This window comes from Coregonus lavaretus, assembly GCF_964263955.1.
Source record: "Coregonus lavaretus genome assembly, chromosome: 34".
Classification (NCBI taxonomy): domain Eukaryota; kingdom Metazoa; phylum Chordata; class Actinopteri; order Salmoniformes; family Salmonidae; genus Coregonus; species Coregonus lavaretus.
In genome coordinates this window covers 11,957,513-11,973,926 of record NC_140021.1, presented here as the reverse complement: position 1 = coordinate 11,973,926, position 16,414 = coordinate 11,957,513, and the positions used below count along the sequence as shown (strand labels likewise).

At 43.3% G+C, this 16,414-nt stretch overlaps 1 protein-coding gene across 1 annotated transcript; it reads right to left on the bottom strand.

Annotated features, from left to right (window-relative positions):
• Nucleotides 1–203: 203 nt before the first annotated feature.
• adipoqa (adiponectin, C1Q and collagen domain containing, a) lies at nucleotides 204–1,720 on the bottom strand (the record flags this gene model as incomplete). Its single annotated transcript, XM_084152203.1, has 5 exons — nucleotides 204–326; nucleotides 618–758; nucleotides 932–1,012; nucleotides 1,234–1,439; nucleotides 1,534–1,720. 5 exons carry the CDS (start codon nucleotides 1,718–1,720, stop codon nucleotides 204–206), a joined length of 738 nt encoding a protein of 245 aa, XP_084008329.1.
• Between the last annotated feature and the right edge of the window lie 14,694 nt (nucleotides 1,721–16,414).

Below are 16,414 nucleotides of genomic sequence, written 5' to 3'. Positions count from 1 at the left end.
TTAGTATTTAATATAGCTTATCTCGGAGAACAAAAAGTGGTGAGAGATGGAGGTTAGGGAGATATTGAGGTGAATGGGGGAGAGAGAGGGATAAGGGAAGAAGGGGAAAAAGGGATGTGATGGAAAATAAGCAGCTGCTAAGTAGGTGTGGCAGTAGCAGGTTGTCCAATCGGCTGCCAGGTAGGCACAGCTAAAGCAGAAAGTCAGCGTCGGCGGTTGTCCAATGGGCTGCTAGGTAGGCGGGCCTGAATCAGGAAGCCAGTAAAGGTGGAGTCGTTGTTGATGTCAGCGTAAATTCCAACTTCTTCCTGTTCCGCACCATACACCTGTAGACAGAGGGATATTATATTAGCCATCAATGAAGTAATAAGTTAGTGACGTGACTTGTGGTGACTTTGTCAGAGGAGTAAAAGGTCCAATTCTAACGCAAACAAACAACATCTAATAGCAGCCATAGGAAATTCACCAGTTTGGTAAAAGAGTTCTGTTTACTAGCCTGGTTCAGCCATATTGACTTTTTCAACCAAACTTTAGAACTCTAAATAATAAGGAATGAAAGGAACTAAAGGAAAAAAGACCTCTCCGTTGTTTCTTTGAATCTGCAGCATATGACTCACCTGCAGCCATACTTGGTCTCCAGATGAGAGATTTAGGACCGCCCCTCCAGAGGACTGGTCCAGGTCAGAGGTCAGGAATTGGTCCAGCGTCAGCAAAATGACTCGGCCGTTACGGTACAGCCCCACCTTACACCCCTGACCCTAAACAACACACACACCGCTACGGTACAGCCCACCTTACACCCCTGACCCTAATCAAAGTTTACAGTAATGTACTGTTTAAACCAAAGTTCCTTTGGAACTTACGGTAACATACTGTACCTTTTTTTTTTACAGTATCTTACCGTCACAGGATTTGTTTGTGTGTGTGTTACCTGTACAGTGAGGTGGAAGGTGAAGTAGTACACTCCGGGGATAAAACAGCGGAACTTTCCTGAGATGTCATCATAGTGATGCTGGACAGACAGACAACAGAAAAACGGGTTATAGTGAAGCTGGAAAGAAGAATATATATTTAATATTTTCTCTGACATCCCCTCTCCTCTCCTCTCCTCTCCTCTCCTCTCCTCTCCCTCCTCCCTTAATTTCTCTCTCCTGTCCTCACCTTCCACACACACACACACACACACACACACACACACACACACACACACACACACACACACACACACAGTACCTGTTCGTTGTAGAAGATCTTGGCGAAGTGAAGGGGTGTGTCTGTCGTGGTAGTGGGTGTAGTTAGTCCCACGCTGAAGGCAGAGCGATACAGGAAGGAACTCTCGCCCCTCTGCCCCTGTAGCCCTGGGGCCCCCGGGAAACCCCGTTGTCCCTGGACTCCGTCCTCCCCAACTTCCCCCAACTCTCCCCTCTCACCTCGCACACCTAGGGAGGACAGGAGAAAGAGAGAGGGAAGGAAAGAGAGTGAGTGAGAGAAAGTTTGAGAATCTATATGTTGATTCCCTGATGTGTGTGCTACCTGGAAGTCCAGTGTCTCCTGTCTCTCCCTGGCGCCCCTCTCTCCCATCTCTCCCATCCTGCCCGTCCAGACCAGGAGTCCCAGGAACACCTCCCATCCAACGGCTGCACCCCTCCTGAACTCCGATCTCTGACCCATGCCCCCCTGCCAGCACACACAACAGCAGCATCCAGCTCATTGTTACCATGGTGACCTCTCTGATTCGTGACCTCCGAGACTGCAGGGAATCGCTGAAGAGACGGAGTGGAGAATGAGTAGAAGAGTGAGTGATACAAATCTATCTGGTCCTTGTGTGTCTGAGCATGTGTGTGCTTGTGTGATTTGCACTCCTATATTTATCTCTGACTGCGTGTGACTCTGGCTGGTGACAAAGTCATAACCCCCAAATGACCTGCCAGAAATACCAACACACACACATGCACACACACACGCACGCACACACGGCGATCCTCTGCCTCCCTCTTGTGGTCAGGGCAATATTTTAGTATGATACAGTAGCCTAGTATCCATGTTGAGAGAGAGAGAGAGAGAGAGAGAGATAGACACAGAGAGACAGAGAGAAAGAGACACAGAGAGAGAGAGGTCAGCCCTGCCGAAAGAGTCAATTCTGTGTGTGACAGCGGGTACCTGCAGAGAAGAGCTGTGTGTGTGTGTGGGAGATCAGAAAAAACATCCCGTCTCTCTGCCTCACTCTCTCGCTCTCTCTTTCTTCATATCCCTCTCTTTCTGAGAAGAAGAAAAACACATCCCTACATGAAGTATTAAGTAACTAATAATAATTATAACAATTATTTTCAAATTAATTTGGTATGAAATCTGTTTACAATCCCCCACTCTCCACTTACCAACTGCTACTCAATGATGAACCTTATTCCTCTCCTCTCCTCTCCTCTCCTCTCCTCTCCTCTCCTCTCCTCTCCTCTCCTCTCCTCTCCTCTCCTCTCCTCTCCTCTCCTCTCCTCTCCTCTCCTCTCCTCTCCTCTCCTCTCCTCTCCTCTCCTCTCCTCTCCTCTCCTCTCCTCTCCTCTTCACCTCGTGGGGCATCAATGATCATGAGGAAGGTGAGGGATCAGCCCAGAACTACACGGCAGGACCTGGTCAATGACCTGAAGAGAGCTGGGACCACAGTCTAAAAAAAAAACATTAGTAACATACTACGCCGTCATGGATTAAAATCCTGCAGCGCACGCAAGGTCCCCCTTCTCAAGCCAGCGCATGTCCAGGCCCATCTGAAGTTTGCCAATGACCATCTGGATGATCCAGAGGAGGAATGGGAGAAGGTCATGTGGTCTGATGAGACAAAAATATAGCTTTTTGGTCTAAACTCCACTCGCCGTGTTTGGAGGAAGAAGAAGGATGAGTACAACCCCAAGAACACCATCCCAACCGTGAAGCATGGAGGTGGAAACATCATTCTTTGGGGATGCTTTTCTGCAAAGGGGACAGGACGACTGCACCGTATTGAGGGGAGGATGGATGGGGCCATGTATCGCGAGATCTTGGCCAACAACCTCCTTCCCTCAGTAAGAGCATTGAATATGGGTCGTGGCTGGGTCTTCCAGCATGACAACGACCCAAAACACACAGCCAGGGCAACTAAGGAGTGGCTCCGTAAGAAGCATCTCAAGGTCCTGGAGTGGCCTAGCCAGTCTCCAGACCTGAACCCAATAGAAAATCTTTGGAGGGAGCTGAAAGTCTGTATTGCCCAGCGACAGCCCCGAAACCTGAAGAATCTGGAGAAGGTCTGTATGGAGGAGTGGGCCAAAATCCCTGCTGCAGTGTGTGCAAACCTGGTCAAGACCTACAGGAAACGTATGATCTCTGTAATTGCAAACAAAGGTTTCTGTACCAAATATTAAGTTCTGCTTTTCTGATGTATCAAATACTTATGTCATGCAATAAAATGCAAATTAATTACTTAAAAATCATACAATGTGATTTTCTGGATTTTTGTTTTAGATTCCGTCTCTCACAGTTGAAGTGTACTTATGATAAAAATTACAGACCTCTACATGCTTTGTAAGTAGGAAAACCTGCAAAATCGGCAGTGTATCAAATACTTGTTCTCCTCACTGTATATGTACATGTCTACCTCAATTAATTCATACCCCTGCACATCGACTCAGTACTGATACCCCGTGTATTTAGCCAAGGTATCATTACTCATTGTGTATTTATTATTACTTTTATTATTATGTGTTATTACTTAAGCATTTTACTGTTAGTCTACACCTGTTGTTTATGAAGCATGTGACAAATAAATTGTGATTTGATTTCATTTGACACACACACACACATCTATCCTCCCTCCATCTCTCCTCCCCCCATCTCTCCTCACCTCCATCTCTCCTCACCTCCACTATTTTTACTTCTTCTCTTACCCCACTGTGTGTGAGTGTGTGTGTGTGTGTGAGTGTCTGTGTGTGTGTGTGTGTGTGTGTGTGTGTGTGTGTGTGTGTGTGTGTGTGTGTGTGTGTGTGTGTGTGTGTGTGTGTGTGTGTGTGTGTGTGTGTGTGTGTGTGGAAGGTGAGGACAGGAGAGAGAAATTAAGGGAGGAGGGAGAGGAGAGGAGAGGAGAGGAGAGGAGAGGAGAGGAGAGGAGAGGAGAGGAGAGGAGAGGAGAGGAGAGGGGAATAAGGTTCATCATTGAGTAGCAGTTGGTAAGTGGAGAGAGGGGGATTATAAACAGATTTCATACCAAATTAGGAGGCTGAAGAAATTAGGCTTGTCACCTAAAACCCTCACAAACTTTTACAGATGCACAATTGAGAGCATCCTGTCAGGCTGTATCACCGACTGGTACGGCAACTGCACCGCCCGCAACCGCAGGGCTCTCCAGAGGGTGGTGCGGTCTGCCGAACGCATTACCGGGGGCAAACTACCTGCCCTCCAGGACACCTACAGCACCCGATGTCACAGGAAGGCCAAAAAGATCATCAAGGACATCAACCACCCGAGCCACTGCCTGTTCACCCCGCTATCATCCAGAAGGCAATGTCAGTACAGGTGCATCAAAGCTGGGACCGAGAGACTGAAAAACAGCTTCTATCTCAAGGCCATCAGACTGTTAAATAGCCGTCACTAGCACATTAGAGACTGCTACTGCCAATAGAAATCACTGGTCACTTTAAGAAATTGAATACTTGTCACGACTTCCGCCGAGGCTGTCTCCCCTCCTTGTTCGGGCAGGCTTCGACGTTCGTCGTCACCGGCTTACTAGCCACTGCTGCCCCAATTATCATCATTCCATTTGTCTTGTCTTGTCAATCACACACACCTGGTTCTTATCCCCTCATTAGTCCATGTATAAGTGTTCCCTCTGCCCCCTTGTACTTGTGGGTGATTGTTTATTGTGAGAGTAGTGTAGCTCGGTGGAGCTACTCGTAACATTTTGTTGCCAGTGTAGATTTTCCATTTCCATTACATTTACATTTTAGTCATTTAGCAGACGCTCTTATCCAGAGCGACTTACAGTTAGTGAGTGCATACATTCTTTTTTGTATTTGAAGTTTTTTTTTCATACTGTCCCCCCGTGGGAATCAACTGAGCTACATCCCTGCCGGCCATTCCCTCCCCTACCCTGGACGACGCTGGGCCAATTGTGCGCCACCCCATGGGTCTCCCGGTCGCAGGAGTAGGGGAGGGAATGTGCCTATGTATTGTTGGATTCTACCGTTACAGTGTATTGCCAGGGATGAGAGTTTCCCCTGTGCCTGTTTCGTTTATCGCTATTTGAGCGTATTTGTGTGTAAAGCCAGAATAAACTCTGTATTCTGTGATTACCCTCCTGCACCTGACTCCTTCCATCACACTCATCACAATACTAGTCACTTCAATAATGTTTACATATCTTGCATTACTCATCTCATATTTATATACTGTATTCTATAATATTCTACTGTATCTTAGTCCATGCCGCTCTGTCGTTGCTCGTCCACATATGTATATATTCTTAATTCCATTCCTTACTTAGATTTGTGTGTATTGGGTATATGTTGTGAAATTGTTAGATATTACTTGTTAGATATTACTGCACTGTCGGAGCTAGAAGCACAAGCATTTTGCTACACGCAATAACATCTGCTAAACACGTGTATGTGACAAATAAAAATTTATTTGATTTGATGTGATTTATTTGGTTAACTATTTAACAAAATATTTAGCAGTCTTATGGATTGGTGGTAGAAGCTGTTCAGGGTCCTGTTGGTTCCAGACTTGGTGCATCAGTACCGCCGTGCAGTAGCAGAGAGAACAGTCTATGACTTGGGTGGCTGGAGTCTTTGACAATTTTTAGGGCCTTCCTCTGACACCGCCTGATATAGAGGTCCTGGATGGCAGGGAGCTCGGCCCCAGTGATGTACTGGGCCGTACGCACTACCCTCTGTAGCGCCTTGCGGTCAGAGGCCAAGCAATTGCCATAACAAGCGGTGGTGCAGCCAGTCAAGATGCTCTTAATGTATATCACTTTTTGAGGATCTGAGGGCCCATGCCAAATCTTTTCAGCCTCCCGAGGGGGAAGTGGCGTTGTCGTGTTTGGACCATGATAGATCCTTAGTGATGTGGACACCAAGGAACTTGAAGCTCTCGACCCACTCCACTACAGCCCGTCGATGTGAATGGTGGCGTGCTCGGCCCTCTGTTTCCTGTAGTCCACAATCAGCTCCTTTGTCTAGCTGACGTTGAGGGAGAGGTAGTTGTCTTGACACCACACTGCCAGGTCTCTGACCTCCTCCCTATAGGCTGTCTCATCGTCGTCGGTGATCAGGCCTACCACCGTCGTGTCGTCAGCAAACTTTATGATGGTGTTGGAGTCGTGCGTGGCCACGCACTCGTGGGTGAACAGGGAGTACAGGAGGGGACTAAGCATGCATCCCTGAGGGGCCCCCGTGTTGAAGGTCAGCGTGGTGGGTGTGTTGTTGCCTATCCTCAACACCTGCGGGTGGCCCATCAGCAAGGAACCAGTTGCAGTTGGAGGTGTTCAGTCCCAGGGCTTGGGGGGCACTATGGTGTTGAACACTGAGCTGTAGTCAATGAACATCATTCTCACATAGGTGTTCCTGTTGTCCAGGTGGTAGAGGGCAATGTGGAGTGCAATAGACATTGCGTCATCTGTGGATCTGTTGGGGCAGCATGCGAATTGGAGTTGGTCCAGGGTGTCTGGGATGATGGTGTTGATGTGAGTCATGACCAGCCTTTCAGTGCATTTCATGGCTACAGATGTGAGTGCTACAGGGCGATAGTCATTTAGACAGGTTACCTTGGCGTTCTTGGGCACAGGGACTATGGTGGTCTGCTTGAAACATGTACAGTTGAAGTCGGAAGTTTACATACAGTGGGGGAAAAAAGTATTTAGTCAGCCACCAATTGTGCAAGTTCTCCCACTTAAAAAGATGTGAGAGGCCTGTAATTTTCATCATAGGTACACGTCAACTATGACAGACAAATTGAGAAAAAAAATCCAGAAAATCACATTGTAGGATTTTTTATGAATTTATTTGCAAATTATGGTGGAAAATAAGTATTTGGTCACCTACAAACAAGCAAGATTTCTGTCTCTCACAGACCTGTAACTTCTTCTTTAAGAGGCTCCTCTGTCCTCCACTCGTTACCTGTATTAATGGCACCTGTTTGAACTTGTTATCAGTATAAAAGACACCTGTCCACAACCTCAAACAGTCACACTCCAAACTCCACTATGGCCAAGACCAAAGAGCTGTCAAAGGACACCAGAAACAAAATTGTAGACCTGCACCAGGCTGGGAAGACTGAATCTGCAATAGGTAAGCAGCTTGGTTTGAGGAAATCAACTGTGGGAGCAATTATTAGGAAATGGAAGACATACAAGACCACTGATAATCTCCCTCGATCTGGGGCTCCACGCAAGATCTCACCCCGTGGGGTCAAAATGATCACAAGAACGGTGAGCAAAAATCCCAGAACCACACGTGGGGACCTAGTGAATGACCTGCAGAGAGCTGGGACCAAAGTAACAAAGCCTACCATCAGTAACACACTACGCCGCCAGGGACTCAAATCCTGCAGTGCCAGACGTGTCCCCCTGCTTAAGCCAGTACATGTCCAGGCCCGTCTGAAGTTTGCTAGAGTGCATTTGGATGATCCAGAAGAGGATTGGGAGAATGTCATATGGTCAGATGAAACCAAAATAGAACTTTTTGGTAAAAACTCAACTCGTCGTGTTTGGAGGACAAAGAATGCTGAGTTGCATCCAAAGAACACCATACCTACTGTGAAGCATGGGGGTGGAAACATCATGCTTTGGGGCTGTTTTTCTGCAAAGGGACCAGGACGACTGATCCGTGTAAAGGAAAGAATGAATGGGGCCATGTATCATGAGATTTTGAGTGAAAACCTCCTTCCATCAGCAAGGGCATTGAAGATGAAACGTGGCTGGTCTTTCAGCATGACAATGATCCCAAACACACCGCCCGGGCAACGAAGGAGTGGCTTCGTAAGAAGCATTTCAAGGTCCTGGAGTGGCCTAGCCAGTCTCCAGATCTCAACCCCATAGAAAATCTTTGGAGGGAGTTGAAAGTCTGTGTTGCCCAGCAACAGCCCCAAAACATCACTGCTCTAGAGGAGATCTGCATGGAGGAATGGGCCAAAATACCAGCAACAGTGTGTGAAAACCTTGTAAAGACTTACAGAAAACATTTGACCTGTGTCATTGCCAACAAAGGGTATATAACAAAGTATTGAGAAACTTTTGTTATTGACCAAATACTTATTTTCCACCATAATATGCAAATAAATTCATTAAAAATCCTACATTGTGATTTTCTGGAGAAAAAAATTCTCATTATGTCTGTCATAGTTGATGTGTACCTATGATGAAAATTACAGGCCTCTCTCATCTTTTTAAGTGGGAGAACTTGCACAATTGGTGGCTGACTAAATACTTTTTTCCCCCACTGTACACCTTAGCCAAATACATTTAAACTCAGTTTTTCACAGTTCCTGACATTTAATCCTAGTAAAAATTCCCTGTCTTAGGTCAGGTTAGGATCACCACTTTATTTTAAGAATGTGAAATGTCAGAATAATAGTTGAGAGAATGATTTATTTCAGCTTTTATTTATTTCATCACATTCCCAGTGGGTCAGAAGTTTACATACACTCAATTAGTATTTGGTAGCATTGCCTTTTAATTGTTTAACTTGGGTCAAACGTTTCGGGTAGCCTTCCACAAGCTTCCCACAATAAGTTGGGTGAATTTGGCCCATTCCTCCTGACAGAGCTGGTGTAACTGAGTCAGGTTTGTAGGCCTCCTTGCTCGCACACTGAGATCAGGGCTTTGTGATGGCCACTCCAATACCTTGATTTTGTTGTCCTTAAGCCATTTTGACACAACTTTGGAAGTATGCTTGGGTTCATCGTCCATTTGGAAGACCCATTTGCGACCAAGCTTTAACTTCCTGACTGATGTCTTGAGATGTTGCTTCAATATATCCACATAATTGTCCTTCCTCATGATGCCATCTATTTTGTGAAGTGCACCAGTCCCTCCTGCAGCAAAGCACCCCCACAGCATGATGCTGCCACCCCCGTGAGTCACGGTTGGAATGGTGTTCTTCGGCTTGCAAGCCACCCCTTTTTCCTCCAAACATAACGATGGTCATTAAGGCCAAACAGTTATATTTTTGTTTCATCAGACCAGAGGACATTTCTCCAAAAAGTAAGATCTTTGTCCCCATGTGCAGTTCTAAACCGTAGTCTGTCTTTTTTATGGCGGTTTTGGAGCAGTGGCTTCTTCCTTGCTGAGCGGCCTTTCAGGTTATGTCGATATATGACTCGTTTTACTGTGGATATAGATAATTTTGTACCTGTTTCCTCCAGCATCTTCACAGGGTCCTTTGATGTTGTTCTGAGATTGATTTGCAGTTTTTGCACCAAAGTACGTTCATCTCTAGGAGACAGAACGCGTCTCCTTCCTGAGCATTATGACGGCTGCGTGGTCCCATGGTGTTTATACTTGCGTACTATTGTTTGTACCGATGAACGTGGTACCTTCAGGCGTTTGGAAATTGCTCCCCAGGATAAACCAGACTTGTGGAGGTCTACAATATGTTTTCTGAGGTCTTGGCTGATTTCTTTTGATTTTCCCATGATGTCAAGCAAAGAGGCACTGAGTTTGAAGGTAGGCCTTGAAATACATCCACAGGTACACCTCCAATTGACTCAAATGATGTCAATTAGCCTATCAGAAGCTTCTAAAGCCATGACATCATTTTCTGGAATTTTCCAAGCTGTTTAAAGGCACAGTCAACTTAGTGTATGTAAACTTCTGACCCACTGGAATTGTGATACAGTGAATTATAAGTGAAATAATCTGTCTGTAAAGAATTGTTGGAAAAATTACTTGTGTCATGCACAAAGTAGATGTCCTAACCGACTTGCCAAAACTATAGTTTGTTAACAAGAAATTTGTGGAGTGGTTGAAAAACAAGTTTTAATGACTCCAACCTAAGTGTATGTAAACTTCCGACTTCAACTGTAGGTATTACAGATTGGGTCAAGGAGATTGACAATGTCAGTGAAGACACTTGCCAGTTGGTCAGCGCATGCTCTGAGTACGCGTCCTGGTAATCTGTCTGTGAATGCCTTGTTTAACCTGTTTAAAGGTCTTACTCACATCGGCTACGGAGAGCCTGATCACACAGTCATCCGGAACAGTTGGTGCTCTCATGCATGGTTCAGTGTTGCTTGCCTTGAAGCGAGCATAGAAGGCATTTAGCTCGTTTGGTAGGTTCGCATCACTGGGCAGCTCGTGGCTGGGCTTCCCTTTGTAATCCATAATAGTTTGCAAGCCCTGCCACATTCGACGAGCGTCAGAGCCAGCCTAGTAGGATTCGATCTTAGTCCTGTATTGGCGCTTTGCCTGTTTGATGACTCATCGGAGGTCGTAGCGGGATTTCTTATAAACGTCCAAATTAGTATTCCGCTCCTTGAAAGCAACAGCGCTAGCCTTTAGCTCAGTGCGGATGTTGTCTGTAATCCATGGCTTCTGGTTGGGATAGGTACGTGCGGTCACTGTGGGGATGACGTTGTCGATGCACTTATTAATGAAGCCGGTGACTGATGTGGTAAACTCCTCAATGCTATCGGATGAATCTCGGAACATATTCCAGTCTGTGCTAGCGAAACAGACCTGTAGTTTAGAATCCGCTTCATCGGACCACTTCCATATTGAGCGCGTCACTGGTACTTCCTGTTTGAGTTTTTGCTTGTAAGCAGGAATCAGGAGGATAGAGTTATGGTCAGATTTGCCAAATGGAGGGTGAGGGAGAGCTTCGTATGTATTTCTGTGTGTGGCGTAAAGGTGATCTCGAGTTTTGTCTCCTCTAGTTACACAGGTGACCTGCTGGTAGAAATGAGGTAAAACTGATTTCAGTTTCCCTGCATTAGGAGTGCTGCCTCTGGATGAGCATTTTCTTGTTTGCTTATGGTCCTATACAGCTCGTTGAGTGCGGTCTTAGTGCGAGCGTTGGTTTATGGTGGTAAATAGACAGCTACGAAAAATATAGATGAAAACTCTCTTGCTAAATAGTATGGTCTACAGCTTATCATGAGATATTCTAACTCAGTCGAGAAGAACCTTGAGACTTCCTTAATATTAGAGATTGCGCACTAGCTGTTGTTAACAAAGAGACACACACATCCCCCATTGAGCTTACCCGAGGCTGCCGTTCGGTCCTACCGATGTATTGAATAACCAGCTGAATGTAAATTTCCCATGTCCTTGTTCAGCAACGACTCCGAGAAACATAGGATATTACAGTCCTTCAAGTCCCGTTGATAGGATAGTCTCAAACGGAGCTTGTTCAGTTTGTTCTCCAGTGATTGTATGTTCGCCAATAGACCGGAGGGTAGAGGCGGTTTATTTACTCGACGACGTAGTTTCGTGAGGGTGCCCGGCCTCTCTTAGACCATCACTTCCTTTTCCGAGTCTCTGAGATTAGGGCCTGGTCCGGGGTGAGCAGTATGTCCTGCTTCGCCAACTCGTTGAACTAGAAATCTTCATCCAAATTGAGGTTAATGGTGCCCCTCAGATACCCCTCAGATCGACCACCGTTCAACGTTTAACTACTTTTATTTCACCACCACACTCCTGAGTTAGGTTTTTAATCAAGTCTGTGGGTTAGGCTAGTGAAATACTGCGCTAGAACCTACTATAATTATGAAATCACACTCACTTTCAAAGCGATGAGGAGAGATAGGGAAAGAAAAAACCTTTCCTCTTCTCCTCCTTTCATTCACTCCTCTCATTCTCTCCTCTTTCCTTCTTTCCTCTCCTCTCCTCTCTTCTCTTCTTTCCTCTTCTCTCTTCTGTAAGAAGCTGTACAGACTTCTCTTCTCTCTGGGAGAAAAATATTTTAAAAAATAACATTTATAATTGCACAAAATGTTGCTTCAAGTGATATTATTATTAAATGCTTAACACACTGTATCAAATCTCCTTGTGTATCAAATCCCTATATTTTAAATCAGTGCTTCTGTATAAGGCATGGAAACAGGGTCAGAGAACCCATCAACAATCCTTATATCAACAAAATGCACTGAACATCCTAACTCTTTAGGCAACAAAAGATAATCAAAAACCTCATCAAATAAAATGTTCTCTGCCAAAAAACACTGTGTCTCTCTGAAATGTTCCTGCATAGCTAAAATACACAATTAATTTATTAAACTAATAGCGAATAAAAACATAAGCTTGCGCTATTTCTGTAGCTTGGTGTAATTACGTTGTTGTGGCATAGCTAATGTGTTTATGAATTAAATCTTCTCTTGCCTTTTTCTGCTTGTAAGGTGCTGGTGTGCTGATTTCCTATCTCTGACACGCTAGCATGCTAATTATTCATTCAACCCCAAAGCAAATTGTTATTTGTCTCATCACTAGCATGCTACTTCTACATTAAAATCTAATTCAAACAGGCTAACGCTTGTCTCATTGCTAGCATGCTAATTCTCCATTCAAACCTAGTATGAACAGGCTAATGCTTGTTGCTAGCATGCTAATCCTTAGTCTAAAAAATCCAAGACCTACGGCAGCAACAGTGACTAGGGTCTGGGATTAATGACGGATTCTCTTGGTAATTTAAAAAAGGAAAGAAAAAAGATCCGGAGAGGATCCTCTTCAGACAGATTACTCTCCCAATAAATCACGAGGCAAACACGGCCGAACGTTGCGATTCAAAAACAAAGTTTGCAGGCAAAATCTTTGCGGTGGTTTTAGGGAAGGTGGTTGATGCAAACTAGCCACTTGCGAAATGCACTCATTAGAAATAACCTCTGTGATCTCCATCTTGCTAGCTACTATTTTGAATCCGGGGAATGTTTACACTATGGCCACTAAGGCAGTGATGTAAGAAAGTCAGATGACCCAACTCCGCCTTTTCCTCTATGCCAAACTAACATTGCATGCATATGTCACAGGAGGTTGGTGGCATCTTAATTGGGGAGAACGGGCTCCTGGTAATGACTGGAGCGGAATTAGTGGAATGGTATCAAATACATCAAACACATGGTTTCCAAATCAAATCAAATCAAATTTGATTGGTCACATACACATATTTAGCAGATGTTATTGCGGGTGTAGCAAAATGCTTGTGTTTCTAGCTCCAACAGTGCAGTAATATCTAACAATTCACCCAATACACACAATACACACAAATCTAAAAGTAAAATAATGGAATTAAGAAATATATAAATATTAGGACGTTTGATGCCATTCCATATGCTTCGTTCCGGCCATTATTATGAGCCGTTCTCCCCTTTGGTCTAGGCAACCCTTTGGTCTAGAGAGACTATTTTGAAGTTGCTCATAGCCACAGATCTAGGATCAGCTTATGCACAGTTCGGACTCAGAACATATGGCGAGTTGAACTGAATAGAAATTAAGAGCGGGCTAGTACGGTTGAGAGCTTTGCTTGAGGTACCGGTTGGTTTCAGCTCTCAACAGCTCTCAACACTGCAGACTTCCTTGTTGGTTTTGGGTCGAAATCAGGCATAACAGCGATATTTTTTATATATATGTTGTTTATTTATTCAGACGAGACAAAAATAAATAAGATACACAGCCTAACATCAACATATGATGTGGCACAGACACACCAATACAACAGGAAACAAACCAGGCAGGTGAATTGTGCCAAGAACGATTACAAGTTCTTCTTCTTTTTCATTTTTAGATTCATATGAAGCATTATCATGCGACCTCTTGTGTTAAAGAAACCACAACGTTAAAGAAACGACAACATTAAAGAAACCACAACTTTAAAGAAACCACAAAGTTTCTTGCACAAAAAATACAAAGAAAGACGGTTCACACACCTGTACAGCACGGAAGATAATGTTTTAAACAGTGAATATGATCGGTTTAATGTGTCTTGGTTAAAGTAACGTGTCTTAAGATGTAATAACTCCCTTTTACTAAGGAATCACGAAGAGTCTTGTTAAGTAGCCTTTCTGTAATATCTGAAATGATTGGATAGCCTATGCTGTGATGAATACTGTAGCCTTATTGGGAACTGTGTTTCAGATATCTCTATAAAGTAGTTGAGCTGCTCCCCTCCTCACAGAAATCGTCCACCTGCGAATCTGAGGACATGGTTTTGCTTCGGGTGTGGGTGTGGTATCGAAACAACCTTTATTTGCATGCAATTAACATATATCAACATGCATTACCATTTCTCCCGACAGCGAAAGAACTGCACTGGCGTGTTGCATGAAACAGAGGCGCGTGCTTCACCCGCACTGCGCCGAAAGAGCGGCAGAGGCGCACTCTATAGTTTCAGACTGCACTCTATCCCAGCTCTTCCAAAGAGAAAGTCACTTATTTTTTCATTCGGTGTGGTGATAAGAGCCCTGTTTGAACTAGGGCTTACTGTCCGCAATGCAATGATCAGTTTACCCAGCAACAATGCTCCTGACCTGACCATCATTGATGGAATCAACAATGAATTTACAAATGATTCCACTGGTTACTGTTTGTGTGTGTGTGTGTGTGTGTGTGTGTGTGTGTGTGTGTGACTGTGATCAACGAAAGTGATTACAGTAAGACACCTGGGGACTTTATCCTCACCTCCAACAGATCTATCAGACCTCTGATCAATCACATTGATAAGAACAAAACCACGTACTGCACAGCTTCAAATCACTACTCCAGGAAGATAAATACAATTATTTTATTTTGTATTTTTTTTTTTTTTTTTTTTTTTTTTTTGGGGGGGAGGGGGGGGGGGTGGATCAGCTTAATATTGCAGATAGATTGTATCTTCTATCAATGTAATTGTCTGCATCACTTCCAATCCCCCATGTTTTTTATATATATACTCCCCTTTATTACTTTTCAACCCCGCCATCCTTTCCCTACTTGGAGTAAATTAGTGAACAACAATGCCCAGGCCTCTACTTCCGGTCTATACTTACTATCTACACCTTATGGACACAGTTAATTTTACAATAATTCTATTATATATATATATATATATATATATATATATATATATATATATATATATATATATATATATATATATATATATATAGATATATTTATTTTATTTTTTTTGCTCCTGAACTTCTTCTACTCTCAACCTCTCCGATAATTTTCATGATGTCCATCCGGTTTGCTTCTATATGCCATATCTTTCTAACTGTGCTCTTTCCCAAAAGCTCCCAACATACAACCTATATACAGTGGGGGAAAAAAGTATTTAGTCAGCCACCAATTGTGCAAGTTCTCCCACTTAAAAAGATGAGAGAGGCCTGTAATTTTCATCATAGGTACACGTCAACTATGACAGACAAAATGAGGGAAAAAAATCCAGAAAATCACATTGTAGGATTTTTAATGAATTTATTTGCAAATTATGGTGGAAAATAAGTATTTGTATATATCTAACCCTAACCCTAACCCTAACTAATTTGCTTGAGAACCAGTCCGGATTTAAGTATACCTTTTGTATGACTGAAGCTTTTAGTGATAGGTCTAATGCTTTAATATTTAATAATTTCTGTCCTCCGAATTCATATTCATTATATAAATATGCCCTTTTAATTTTGTCTGGCTTGCCGTTCCAAATAAAATTGAATATTTTTTTCTCATATAATTTTAAAAACTGTTCGCTAGGTGTAGGCAAGACCATAAGCAAATAGGTAAACTGGGATAATACTAAAGAGTTAATCAGGGTGATTTTTCCACAAATTGACAGGTATTTTCCTTTCCATGGTAGTAAGATCTTATCTATTTTTGCTAACTTTCTATTAAAATTGATTGAAGTGAGATCATTTATTTCCTTTGGGATATGTATTCCGAGTATATCCACATCACCATCAGACCATTTTATTGGTAAACTACATGGTAATGTAAAAATTGTATTTTTTAGTGATCCAATACGTAATATAGTACATTTGTCATAATTTGGTTGTAATCCAGAGAGGTTAGAAAATGTATCTAGATCCTCTATGAGGCTGTGGAGGGATTCTAGTTGTGGATTTAAAAGAAAACATGAATCATCAGCGTACAATGACACCTTTGTTTTTAAGCCCTGGATTTCTAATCCTCTGATATTATTATTGGATCTGATTTTAATAGCTAACATCTCGATGGCCACAATAAATAGATATGCCGATAGAGGACAACCTTGTTTCACTCCTCTTGACAGTTTAAAACTTTCTGAGAAATAGCCATTATTTACTATTTTACACCTAGGGTTACTATACATGATTTTGACCAATTTTATAAGAGATTCTCCAAAATTGAAATGCTCCAGGCATTTATATATAAACCCCAGTCGAACTTTATCAAATGCCTTTTCGAAGTCTGCTATGAATAGCAGGCCTGGTTTCCCATATTTTCCAT